A 14,167-nucleotide genomic window follows, 5' to 3' on the forward strand; every position below is an offset into this window, starting at 1 on the left:
CTTGTACTAGTTAACATCGTGATTCTTATCAAGTACGCAGTTGAGAAGAAATTTCACTTTAAAGGGGGCTCTCTGTAGGAAATTTCTTGACCCATTCAGTCAAGGAATTTCTTTACTTTCCTTGAGCGAAACAGCATACTTAGCTTAATCGATGAATGGAATTTTCGCAGCGCTTAAATTCTAAAGTGTGACCTGGCCTGAACGCTCAAAAATATCAATCGCGCGTACACGCAAAAAAATTGTGCGGTAAAAACTACCATTTTAGGGGGTTAACTTAAGCGCTCGCACCGGCAATTTTCAGCAGACCAGAAATGTGCTTGATTTTACCATGTCTGTAGTTGGAATCAGATTGTTGTAAATTATTTCTGTCAAATATACCAGTAATGCGGTGGGATGTACCGTTAACATAGTAAATTGGTCTGAATTTCCATGGTAGTTTTAAGAATGGGCGTAGTCAGCTAAAATAGTTATTTTTACCACAGAATTTTTTCCCGTGTACCAAAATCCTACTCCAAACGATGACACCCCTGCGCAGCGATCTGTTGACTTTTGCGCGTTTTGTTTTTTGTTCGCTCCTTCGGCTGTCTGTCATCCGATTATCACGTCATCGATTTTTCATCGTTCAGTCCGAGTCGTCGTCCGTCAGAATCGGAAGGAAGCAGAACCTAAAATCTGCGAAAATCGCTTTTGAAATTTTGTGTTTTCACAAATTTTTGTTGGTCCAAAATTGGTAAAATTGCTTTCTTTGAAAAGGAGTGAGTGATACTGCTTGGCCCGGACAACGATGGCTTCCTGGGAGATCCACGATGACATGAACTTGTGAGTATTTCTGGATGCGTTTTTATTTTTGCAGAGTGAATTTTGATGGGTAAAGGTCGCCCTCGGATATGGACTTAAGATTCGCATATATTTTTTATCCAGTTGGGATTAATTTTCTAAAATTGCATTTCCAGTTACATCACGGCTGATAAGTTCTACATCGAACCAAACGGGAAAAGTGAAGTGTTGATAATCGACCGGATCAGTCGGGAAACGTCGCTTCAGGGTAATGACCCTCAATTTCTGGTCGCGTCTTATTCTTGAAAGTAATTATCGATTTTTTTTGCAGTCAAGACCAATCAGCTGCCGCAGGGAATACAGGTGCGCAAAATATGCGGAATTCTGGGCGTGATCAAGCTGATCAGCGGGTTCCATCTGGTCGTGATGACCCACCGGATATTCGTCGGAATCATCAACTCGCAGGTCATTTGGCGACTAGCCGGGTTCGATATCATTCCCTTCGTTCCCTCGCTGACGCATCTCAGCGAGACGCAGGTCAGTGGTTGTAACTAACTTAGTGGGATGATTACTGGGCTGGTAACTGGTCTCTTTTTAGAGAGTTGGTCTCTCTTTTAATGCATGTCTCTTGATAGTATCTATATTATTGGTACTAGAGAAATCTTCACACTCTGAAGTTCAGAAACTATGACGCGACTATTCAAAAGTTCTTTTCAGATTACTTGAGGAAAAGCTTCAAGAATTATCTAAGTAATTTCTCTAGAGGTGTTCCCCGGCTTTGGACTGACTTGCGCCCTTATTGCCGACTGACATTAAACATTAGCAGCCTACTCTGACCATTTCTGTTTCCACTATAATTAGGAAATTCGTAAAAATCACGAAAATAATTTCTGTAGAAATCTTTGTAGTAATATCTGAAGCAAACTTTAGGCCAGTGGTCCTCAGCCTACATGAGGTGCTTACAGAACATTGTACGGGCCGCATGTATAACAAGCAAGTTTTTACCAACGGAATTTCAGGCAATTCAGAAAATAGTAAGAAGATATTAGATTTATTAAAATATAACGAAGAACAATCCAGTAAGCACAAAAAGTTCAAATTCGATAAAAAAAATAAATAAATAGATTCCCTGAACATGAGAAACTTGAAAATGTATGAAGGCTGAGGTTTAGACAACAAATGACTAAATTTGTTGGTAATGAACCGCAATTTACTGATACTCGACAGTTCATTCCGGGAATCAGTTTTTTTTGCGCAATATAAAAATATAGTCAGTATCAAATTTGAAATGTTGGGAAAATCCATAACACAAAATTAAAAATGATCTCGGAGTTTATAAATCACGGTGTCTTTTTCATGTAACTTTATAACAAAAAAATCGGCATGTCTCAAATTTGGACCGATGAAAGGTAAGACCTCCCTCTTTCATTTGCTGCTAAAATCAAAATAATCCATCGGGGGGTCTAGTGCAACTTTTTTTTTAAAGTTTTGTTTATTGTAACATCATTTTACATGCACCGTAAATTTATAAATTTTGATGAGGTGAACTGTTGTAACGGATTTAGATGAAAATGGTGCAAAAATCTAGTATCAATATCTTGTAGATTATATTCCAGACAGCTCTACACCTAAACATTTACATGCATGGGTCCAAGTTGCCTCTTCTTTGCTTCATTCATTGTTGAAATTTGCATTGCTTTTACAACTAAGTATGTCAAACAACCTTTTTTTAATTTTAATTTGTAACTCAAGAGCAATATTCATCTTCCTGACTTAGTTTAGGAACAAACGATCGAAAGACAAAAGGTCGAAAGGACAAAAAGTCGAAAAACAAAAGGTTGGAAGACAAGGTCGAAAACGCAAAAGGTCAAAAGGACAAAAGTTGAAAGTGATTTGCCAAATGGAAAATTTAATCATCTTTGAATAAAGATCTTCGACCTTTTATCCCCTCTTTATTCCTCTTCGAACTTTTGCCCTTTCAACCTTATGTCATAGATTCAAGAATATTGACAAGTTCACATTTGTGCCAATGACAGACGTAAAATAACACTTAATAAATCCAATATTCCAACCCAAATGCAATGGCAGTACAATGTTGACACTATTGTCCATGTGCTGGTTATGATGATTGACAGAACATTTCTTTTGTTTGCGATGGAAAAACAAACAGGATTGCTGACAAATATTTTAAGATTAGCCAGTCTAGGGCTGAAAATCTATTAAATAAAGATAAGAATATTAATAATAATGCTGGCAAATATACACTTCCTTGTTAAATTGATGGTAGAAAAGTGGTAATGAATTCAAACAAACATGGATAGGTTTAATGCATAAAAAACCTACCTGTGAAAAATTGATGGTGTGATCGTGGCATTTTGCTAAGAGATCTCAATAAGATGCTGTAATGTTCAGTTTTAGCATAGTTTTATTTGAGTTGTACGGAATTCTATAGTAATACATTAAACAAATAAATTCAATCAGCTTTGAAAATGTTACTTAGTAACTTTACGATTTTGCTAGCTTAATAACGAAATCATACGAAGCTTCAACAAAAATCTCAGGCATATCATAAGAGTAGGGTGCAGAACCATTTGGACACTTCCATGATTCACTTTGGCATGGGGGGGTTTTTTCGGCCGAATTGTCTGAAACTTTGCAGTAAGATGCGCTTCAGTACAACGCATGTGGTAACCAAATATGAGCTCTGTAGCTTTAAAAAAACCCCACTGTCCCCCAGTGAATCACAAGTGCCAAGAACAGGATCCGGCTCCCTATCCGATCTCAAGTACTAAGTTTCGTATATATGTTGTGTTCAAAACTTACGAAAGCGCCAACTCGAACGACTTTTGATGCTAATGTTCCATCAAAAAAAGTTCAAGTTGGTGCTATAGTTGAATTAGAAGAGTCAAAGAATTCAAAATCATGAAGTTTGAGGCGTCGCATGCAGTTTTGGTGCTAAAACTTAGTGGTCACATATTACGGAGTTCCTGGTGGTCATTCCAGTGCTCCAAAAGGAGCAAAAGGAATAACCATCCATTCATTCTTTTGGCAAAATACATCCAAACAAAATAAATCGTTATGAGTTGGACACAATTCATTTGGTTTTGGTGCATAAATTCGAATAATTTCATCGAATTGTCCAGGTTTACTACCTTCCGGGACTCCAGGAACCAGTTCCGCATGAACCAGACTGGACCGAAATGTTCAAGGGAAATTTCCAATTCCGGATCTCCGGAAGGGTTTCTGAAACTAGACATGTGTACCTTTCATATAAGCTCAACAGAACTAAATTCGGTCAACACACTGATTTTTTCACAACGACCCCAAGTCACAGTTTGTACTTTTTTTTATAGAAGCTCCCTTAGGGGTCATTAAAAACTTTTGTTTCCGCAAAAATAAAATCCCACATAAAATAATAAGTTGTTTCAATCAAAAGTTACAATGATTTGAATTTTTAAATGGGTCGTAAAAGACCCTAGGTGCTTACTAAGGTAAAGTTATAACCCAAACTCCGTAGAAAATATTGAAAAAAAAAAAATTGCTCCAGACCCCCCGACCGATTATTTTTAACAACTACCGAAAAGCTAAACATTACATATAATTTGCAATTGGATTAGATGGACAAATTGATGTGAAGATTTGCGAAAAAGTTACACGTCTTCTCAGTGAGAATCGAACTCACGACTCCCCGATCTCTAGTTGGGGCGCGTTAACCACTACGCCATGAGAGGACTCATGAACGCAGAAGTTAACCTGAATTCGATTTCAGCTCAATAATCACGTGGTCCTCTTTCTAGGCTGACCATACGTCCCGTATTTAACGGGACAGTACCGTTTTCATCACCTTGAAGATCTGTCCCTTCGTTTTATTGAAAATGCTCAAATTGTCCCGTTTTTCAGAAATCGAGAATATTAAACAACAGTTAAAATGAAAAGCAGCAGTAAAATAAACACATTTTTTTTTACGTTATTTATTTATTTTTTATATAAGTATGAACCTGCCTACGGCAGAAAAACCCTTCAATTAAAAAGTAATTCAATACAAATTCACTTTTTTTTCGGAATTTGATGTCTTATTTTTTATTCAATTGTTATCAATTTATCATTAAAAGATAAACGAACTTTGTAAACAGAATATACTTCTGATTCACTTTTTGCGTTTTATGCTTATAAATATCAATTTTTTGACCAATTCTCAAAACAAGGTTGGGTTTAATTTAGTTATATATTGTTTATTTAAGCATTTCATAAGTTTGAAGAATCCAGGTTCATTGAAACATATTTAATATTATTAAAAAAAATCATATAAAATAACAACATTTTCCAAAGTATAGCATAAAATTGAGGCTGATCTATGGAAGACTGTTTTTGAAGATAAGTCCAATAATCAAACCTTTTTTTCAATCTCTTTTCAAATTTTCGTTTACAAAACCTATTTTGAAACTTACTTGTTTTTGTCTTGAGACGTTTATTCATATTTTTGACAAAAATTTGAAGTCGTTTTTCGATATCATGTATTACTATATTTTTTTAAATAAACCTCAGAAGAGTAAATATTTAAAAAAGGACGAAGTTATCTGTATTTAATACATATTTCAAATAAATCTTCGTATCCTCATAGGTACACTATCTCACAAACATTGTAAATTATATTTAACAATAATTCTACTTGTCCTATTGATGCTCAAATGATAATATTATCTTTAGAGAACGGTTTAAAAAACACAAAGTTTTAGAAAAAGAATACGTTTAATGATTCGATCATCATAACGAAAACACTTACTTCGTCTTACTTAATTTAAGGGCAAATTCTACTAGCCCAGAATCAAATTTTAACAGTGAAAATTGTAACGATCTTTCAAGATAATAAATCTTCGAACTATTTAGTGGAATACCTATACGTAAATGAATACCGAATACTAAACCTTTTAAACCTTTAATGTTGAAATTTTTCAGAAATGATTAAACAAATTGCAATGCAGTTTTCAAGTAAATTTTAACTATGAACTTAAGTAGAACAATTCAGTCTAACGAAAAGATTTTCGTCCTACAAATCTCCTAAATTCTACTGATCCAGAATCAAATTTTTCGAATTTCTATAGGAGACCATTATTTATATCTTTGTCTTTTGAGGTTGTCCCGTTTTTATTTGATTAGCTTATGGTCAGCCTACCTCTTTCGCAAAGTGCACCTCTTTCGGAAGAATTAGATGCCCATCCAAACACAACGCTTTCTATATATATCCAATGCCTAGCCCGAGAGCGCATTGTTTTTTAGGTATAGGAATAGCACACTACACTAGCCAGCAACTGCGCTGGCTGAGGTTTCTATTGTGTGGGCTTCCAATGGGTCGCGACGTTCTCAAACGACCGGTTACGGAACATGAGTCCGTTGCTCGATAAATACTTGTTTTAATTATGAATCGTGGTTTACGGCCAACCAGCCGAGTGGAAGTTTAACAACTACCGAAAAGCTAAACATTACATATAATTTGCAATTGGATTAGATGGACAAATTGATGTGAAGATTTGCGAAAAAGTTACACGTCTTCTCAGTGAGAATCGAACTCACGACTCCCCGATCTCTAGTTGGGGCGCGTTAACCACTACGCCATGAGAGGACTCATGAACGCAGAAGTTAACCTGAATTCGATTTCAGCTCAATAATCACGTGGTCCTCTTTCGCAAAGTGCACCTCTTTCGGAAGAATTAGATGCCCATCCAAACACAACGCTTTCTATATATATCCAATGCCTAGCCCGAGAGCGCATTGTTTTTTAGGTATAGGAATAGCACACTACACTAGCCAGCAACTGCGCTGGCTGAGGTTTCTATTGTGTGGGCTTCCAATGGGTCGCGACGTTCTCAAACGACCGGTTACGGAACATGAAGAAAGAGGACCACGTGATTATTGAGCTGAAATCGAATTCAGGTTAACTTCTGCGTTCATGAGTCCTCTCATGGCGTAGTGGTTAACGCGCCCCAACTAGAGATCGGGGAGTCGTGAGTTCGATTCTCACTGAGAAGACGTGTAACTTTTTCGCAAATCTTCACATCAATTTGTCCATCTAATCCAATTGCAAATTATATGTAATGTTTAGCTTTTCGGTAGTTGTTAAACTTCCACTCGGCTGGTTGGCCGTAAACCACGATTCATAATTAAAACAAGTATTTATCGAGCAACGGACTCATGTTCCGTAACCGGTCGTTTGAGAACGTCGCGACCCATTGGAAGCCCACACAATAGAAACCTCAGCCAGCGCAGTTGCTGGCTAGTGTAGTGTGCTATTCCTATACCTAAAAAACAATGCGCTCTCGGGCTAGGCATTGGATATATATAGAAAGCGTTGTGTTTGGATGGGCATCTAATTCTTCCGAAAGAGGTGCACTTTGCGAAAGAGGACCACGTGATTATTGAGCTGAAATCGAATTCAGGTTAACTTCTGCGTTCATGAGTCCTCTCATGGCGTAGTGGTTAACGCGCCCCAACTAGAGATCGGGGAGTCGTGAGTTCGATTCTCACTGAGAAGACGTGTAACTTTTTCGCAAATCTTCACATCAATTTGTCCATCTAATCCAATTGCAAATTATATGTAATGTTTAGCTTTTCGGTAGTTGTTAAACTTCCACTCGGCTGGTTGGCCGTAAACCACGATTCATAATTAAAACAAGTGCGATTATTTTTGTTTTAGTTGCAAATGAAAGGGGACAATCATGGCTTTCTTGTGTCAAAATTTCAGACATGCCGAATTTTTTGTTTTGAAATTGCTCTACGAAACACACCGTGAGAGCCTGCTTCTCAGCTTAGTATTTTTATGAGCACTTCTACTGTTATTAACTGAGAGCTTTCTTTGCCAGAGTTACCTTTTTTGCATATCGTGTGGCAGGTACGGTAATACTCTATGTCCTGGGACGTCAAGCAAATTGATATTACGCAACGATCAGAGATACCTTCAGCATGGCTTTGCTTTGTAGCCGCGGATTCTAACCACTCGGCTAAGTGAGGCCCTACTAAACAGCTCGAAGATGTATTTTCCCAGTTTTCTCGTTTAACCCATATCCGCCCAGCGTCCTAAAAATAGGACAGAAGCCCCGAACGCCCAGCGTCCTATAAATAGGACGGTATTTGTAGTGCAAATATCTTGAAAATAAAGATGTTTACGAGAAAAATGTCTTCTGCAAAGTTGATCACAGGACTGCTGACTTCCACTTGGTAACAATTGTAATTCAGAATTAACTCACCAGGTGGCGCACTGACGCCAACAAATGTTGCATCTATAAGCAAAATATGAAACAACTTTCCGACGTACAAATATTTGCTTCGTTTATATCTCCGTCCAGCGGTGAGATACAAAATTGGTGTCTTCGACAAAGTTGAACAACTAAATAATACCTATTCGCATAGAACCTTATACATTCGGAAAACACTCCCAAGATGGTGCTAGTGAGCCACAACTTTATTTGTTTATATTTTAGTCCAACGATGAGATACAAAATTGATGTCTTCGACAAAGTTGAAAAATTCAATAATACCTATTCGCATAGAACCTTATAAATTCAGAAAATGCTCCAAAGATGGCGCTAGTGAGCCAAATCATTATTGCTTATATCTTAGTCCAGTTATGAGATACAAAATAAGTGTCTTCGATAAAGTTGATCAACTAAATGAAACCTATTTAGTTTGGAAAACATTCACTAGATGGCGCTAGTGGGCAAAGATTTTATTTTGCTCTCAGTCAAGTGATTAGATACAAAGTTTGTATCTTGGACAATGTTGAACAACTAAATGAATCCTATTCGCCTAGAACCTTATTAGTTCGAAAAACACTCACAAAATGGCGCTAGTGGTCAAATATATTTTTTTATATCTCAGCCCAGCGATGAGATTCGAAATTGGTGTCTTCGACAAAAGTGTTCAACTAAATGCGATCTATTCGCTCCGAAACATAGTAGTTTGAAAAACTCTCCCGAGGTGGCGCTAGTAGACAAACATATTATTTGCTTATATCTCAATACAGTGATTGGATACAAAGTTAGTGTCTTTGACAAAGTTGAAGAACTAAATGAGACCTATTCGTCTAGAAACTTATTACTTCGGAAATCACCTAAATGGCACTACTGGGCACACATTTTATTCGCTTATATATCAGTCCACTGATTAAATCCAAAGAAAGCTATTCGCGTAAATCCTTCTTAGTTCGGAAGTCATTTTCATGATGGCGCTAGTCGGTAAATATTCTATTCGCCTATATTGAAGTCCAGTGATGAAAAATTTGATATATTCGAAAACAGTGATCAACTAAAAAAGGTATTTTCGCAAAAAAAAAAAACTTATTAGCTGGGAATTGCTTTTATGTGCAAAACATCAAGGAAACAACCAATAAGAAATTGGTCTGCCTGGATCAAAACAATGGATACTTACTATCGAGTCGAGCAATAATCGCTTATTTCGGATGCAATGCTCCTTACATTTTTAGATGAACCTTGACATCATTTATTGGAGGCTAAACGAAGAAAACACATGTTTTCTAGCCGTCGAATGAAAAAGATGATCTTTTGAATCTCTAGTGTCAAAAATCTTGGACCGCGTGGATTCGGTTCTATCGGTGGATAAGACCATATGCAGTAACTTCAACGTTATAGACAAATTATGTTGGCTTCAAATATTCACGTCTGTAAAGCATGTAACAGTTGGAGTGCAATATTTGACTGTCATTGGACTGAAGGTCTAACTTTTGATTAGCACTAACGAAATTCTGATATTGCCAAATATATATTTCGATCGCTGTCAGATCCGAACCACATTGTATACTAATAACTTGACCCAGAAAAAAAGATTAGGATAGTCAGCTGGCAAGTTTTATAGAATCTTTTCGAAGAATATTCTGAAACATCTGTAGGTTTTTTTATAATCAAAATATTTGACGTAAGATTTTATTTTGTTTTTGGTATAAAGGGTGTAAGTGGGCATAATTGTACATGTACATGTATGGAAATGTATGTATGTCTCTATCTTACTTACTTACTTGGTAGAGCAGACAATTGAATTGAAGTCACTAAATGATTTAGTTTTGGCATGCATCTTTCGCCTCTGAAATTTTTATTCATTATGTTGCAATTTGTTTATCAGGATACGTCCATAAATTACGTCACGCAAAGTTTGGCCTTATTCATCCTCCTCAATTTTTCTCTATATTACACTTTTTGTATAGATTTCATTTTTTATATGGGTAGTCACCAGGGTTCTGAATTTTCGTATCAATGATGCGAAATCTACGATTTTTCGCACGTAAGGAGAATGCTTTTTTCGCTTCCTCGCGTGAACATCTTTTATCGCTCACACTAATTTTCCCTGGAGCTACGATGGTGGATAACCGAAAATCACTCCACTCTGTGGATAATTTGATTTTCACTCCATCATATTTTCGCTCACCAACTGCTCCGGAGAATTATCACTATGTGGATAAACAAAAACTAGTGCCGGCGATGGGATTCGAACCTAGAACATTGCTAAAAACAACCGCGATACGTGCACGCTAACCATGCTACCACATCAACTTGACGAAAGGAGTGGTTAATTTGGTGCATAAAAGCAACTGCTGCTCGTGGCGATGGATACAGGAAAAATTCTCCATGGATCGGAGAAAGAGAAAACAAACTTCTCGCAGCTGCGGAAATGTGCAATTATCTATTTTCGCTTTGTTTTGTGGACGGATAAAATCCCAAGGCAGCTGATCGCTGAAAATTGCTGTGAGGGATAAATCCATTATCGTGAGAGTGAGTGAGAATTCGGAAGCCTGGTAGTCACGTTTCCTTGTAACCCCCTCCTTCCACCTTCTGTACGGGACGTAATTTATGAACTACCCCTCAACTGCAGTTTTTTTAACTTGTTTACATTGTAATGGGTCGAAGAGCATGAAAATATATTTGATTAATCTTGAAAATAAACTCATAGAACAACTAGATATGGACGACACACTTTCAAGATTTTGGATCCCCACCAAAGACTTGAAATTTTTTGGTGAAATTAGGTTTATTTTATGGGAATACGATTATGAATAACAAAAACGGAGCTGAATTCCAATTGTGAGATACCTTGGGCGTTGACGGGTTAAGCTTGATATCAAGTAATTTAAAGAACACCCAAAAATTTTAATCAACCTAATATTAAGAATGGCATTTCAATATATTGATTATAATTCTATAGAACTTCCTTGCTGTCAATCAACTAAAAAAAACCGAAGAAACAACTGTGAAACAACAAGATCCGTCACTGAATCATCAACAATTATACAAAATGTACGTTCATTGTCAGTCCAGATTTCTATCCTACTAATTCCTCCTCTTCGGAGTTCTGAGACTGAGGGAATCGTTATTCAGATATATTTAAGGTTTGAGAAAATTCAGAAGATTTTATTTCGATTCCTGATAATTATTCAATTGTGTAACATGTAGGATAGCTAATAATATTATGCCATACTGCTCTAAACCATGTTATCATGAAGTGACATCATGCGAGCCACATTACACTAACGTTCAAAATCATTTCGCGGGCCGCACAAAACCTCCCTAAGGGCCGCATGCGGCCCGCTGGCCGCAGTTTGGTGACCACTGCTTTAGGCAATAAGCTGAGTGAATTCTTGGAAAAAAAATATAGTAATACCAGCTGTAAGACTTGTTGTTATATCATGAGATATTTAGATTTTTGAAGGATAAAACTTTTATCTTGTCGGCATAGTAGCCGCCAAGTACACGGAGTGCCTAACAAATAAAAAGTGAGGAATAAAAAAAAACTCTATCTCCTAATTTTTGTTTGAGTTTTGTTTGTTTTCTGATTCCCATTTAATCCGTTTTTATTTTTATTTAATTTCTTTTTTCTGGCAAGAATTCTTTAAAGTTCTCTATTTTAAAGACACTTAATAGTTACCTGACATGTAATAATATACAACGTACATCGATAGTAGTCTTAACGTTAGCATTTGTCTGTAAACAAAATTTGAAGTAAGAAAGAAACTTATTTTAGTCCTGGATCCTGACGGGGTTGGTGGTCCAATTACTACCGCTTCTGCTTTATAAGCAGAAAGTCATGGGTTCAATCCCCGGCTCGTCTCTTTCCTCGTACTTTGTAGTTGTATCTTTCACTTGCTTCTATCTACCACTCTCAATATATCACAGTTGATCTATCACAGTTCATAGCATTTGCTAGAACCCGAGACGGCCAGAAATAAATCGTTTCTCTACGCTTCCATTCTTTCATCATAATAGCACGCCTTTCCTTACGCCTGACACATAGGCAGTCCCGCATAAACGGGCGTAGACGCAGTGGTATATACGGTCTACCGTGGGAGCCAGTTGAATGTATCATCAACTCCTTCCCCTTCCCCTCATTGGTCTGCATTCTGACGTGACAGGCGCCATTGTTGCTTAAAAATAGAAGATCACCAGCACTTATACACTGAGGGTGCCTGTTAATCACAAGCAGTCATCTGGTTGGTTCTTTGTGTAAGTGCAGCTGATCTGGCGTAGTAAATAGTAACCACGAGCGGCCGATCAAGCTCAAGAAAGAAACCTGGGTGGAGCATGAGGTGGAATTTGCAATAGGATTTATTTTTTTATGTCAAGCATTTGTAGCCCATTGCAATCATAAATCATCATTCATAGGCGTGTTACATTCGTATTTTTCATCATTTCAAACCAAAGTTTTTGAAAGTTTTGGTGTTAAATTGAAAAATCTTTATTTGCGGATGAAACAGGCCTCTCCGCCAAAAGAACGAAGCCTGCGTGTAATCTGTAGTAGATTGCAAAAAAGTTTGGATATTTTTTTCTTCATATTTGCAAACATGTAAGATGCTTCCAAAACTCAACTCATAATATTCCCACATAAATCGAAAGATCTTTATTTGAAACCTTCAAGTAGATATGTCGTCAAGATGAGATGGGTTCCAATAAATTGGACAGATGGAGTTAAGTAGGGTAAATGATGGCTTCGGCACCCTGAGGGTATTTTCGGCAGCACTAACTTATCGTCCTTGTTTAAATTTATCTACGGAACAAGAGTTAACTTCAAAGTACTCATCATATTTCTTGAAATATGATCTTCCATGTAATTCACATCTTTCACAAAAATATTATATAACATGGATTTTATCATTAAATGAAATAAATGCTTACGAAATTATACCCATGCAATATGGGCATTTTCGGAACGGGCGCGACAAGGAGATGACGGAAATCGTTGTCCGACGCCATTTTGAAATCCAAGATGGTGGCCTCTGGTTTGGTAAAATCATTTAAAACTAATGCAATACAGGTATGTTCCGTTTTTGCCACGTTCCGATTTCTTTCACAATTTATTCCGTTTTTATCAACACAAATATATTTTTATTTGTTGGTGTAGTAATCAATTAAAATGAGCACTTCGCGAACAAACAGTATTACTTGCTCAAAGCCGCAGAGACGCGAGAAGCCGATCACACCGAGCAGCGCAAAATCACAGACTGACCCAATGCAGAGCATACGGTAGTGTTGGTGCAAATTCTCAATGGATAGATACCGAATAGGGTTCAGTATAAATAGACCCGTCTACCACATCCCCTTTTTTTTACCAATTTATAGAAACATTTTATTCGCATTTTTGTGATGATAAATAGAACAATACTTCTAGAACAAAAGGTATACTTATCTTCAAGGACTGAATCTGTCGGCAGGTCTGATGATCCGCAGCGATCGTCTCATAGGTCCCGAACCGGAAACATCAGTTGCTGCGGTTTCGGGATATTCTGTAGACTTTTGGATGACTTGGTGGGTATTTGGTTCCATCGTTGATTCTTCGTTTTCAGCATCAGATAGAGCGTTGAATTTCTTTAAGTGTGAAACGTTTCTGTTGAACTGTTTGCCAGATTTATTAGATTGCACTGTCACGTTCGATCCATTTCTATCCAACACAGTAAACTTCTCGTTGAGGAAGTTGGTGGATAGCTTATTCGATGGAAGAAGATTTTTCATTAGCACAATATCACCAGCAGCGATAGGACTGAGCTTTGCACGCCTTCTAGTATCCTCTCTCTCCTTCTGCTGAACCTTTTTGACCAAATCTTGATCCCTGAAATCGGTATTTGGCGGTGTCGTCTCAAGATCGTCGAACTGAGGAAGTTTCGATCGCAACTTTCTGCCCTGTAACAATTCACTAGGTGCCTTTCCGGTTATGGTGTGCGGAGTATTATTGTATAGATCCAGGTAACTGTCTAGTTCTACCTTCCAATCATCATGAATAGCGTGAGCAATTTTCATCCGTTTCAATAAAGATCGGTTCTGTCTTTCTACTTCGCCATTTGCTTGTGGCCAATATGGCGAAGTATGGTTGAGATGTATGCCGTTGATTGAACAATACT

General features: G+C 37.3%; 1 protein-coding gene across 1 annotated transcript in view; it reads left to right on the forward strand.

The window, feature by feature from the left end:
- The first annotated feature begins 599 nt into the window (after positions 1 to 599).
- The window catches only part of LOC5569471 (phosphatidylinositide phosphatase SAC1), a 32,555-nt gene continuing 18,987 nt past the window's right edge, over positions 600 to 14,167 (forward strand). Inside the window, exons 1-3 of the mRNA XM_001658506.2 lie at positions 600 to 819; positions 954 to 1,045; positions 1,109 to 1,314. Coding sequence (XP_001658556.1) covers positions 785 to 819; positions 954 to 1,045; positions 1,109 to 1,314 — 333 coding nt within the window. The 5' untranslated portion in view covers positions 600 to 784. The remainder of the gene's footprint in view (positions 820 to 953; positions 1,046 to 1,108; positions 1,315 to 14,167) is intronic.

The sequence above is a fragment of the Aedes aegypti genome, chromosome 1 (genome assembly GCF_002204515.2).
Source record: "Aedes aegypti strain LVP_AGWG chromosome 1, AaegL5.0 Primary Assembly, whole genome shotgun sequence".
Classification (NCBI taxonomy): Eukaryota; Metazoa; Arthropoda; class Insecta; order Diptera; family Culicidae; genus Aedes; species Aedes aegypti.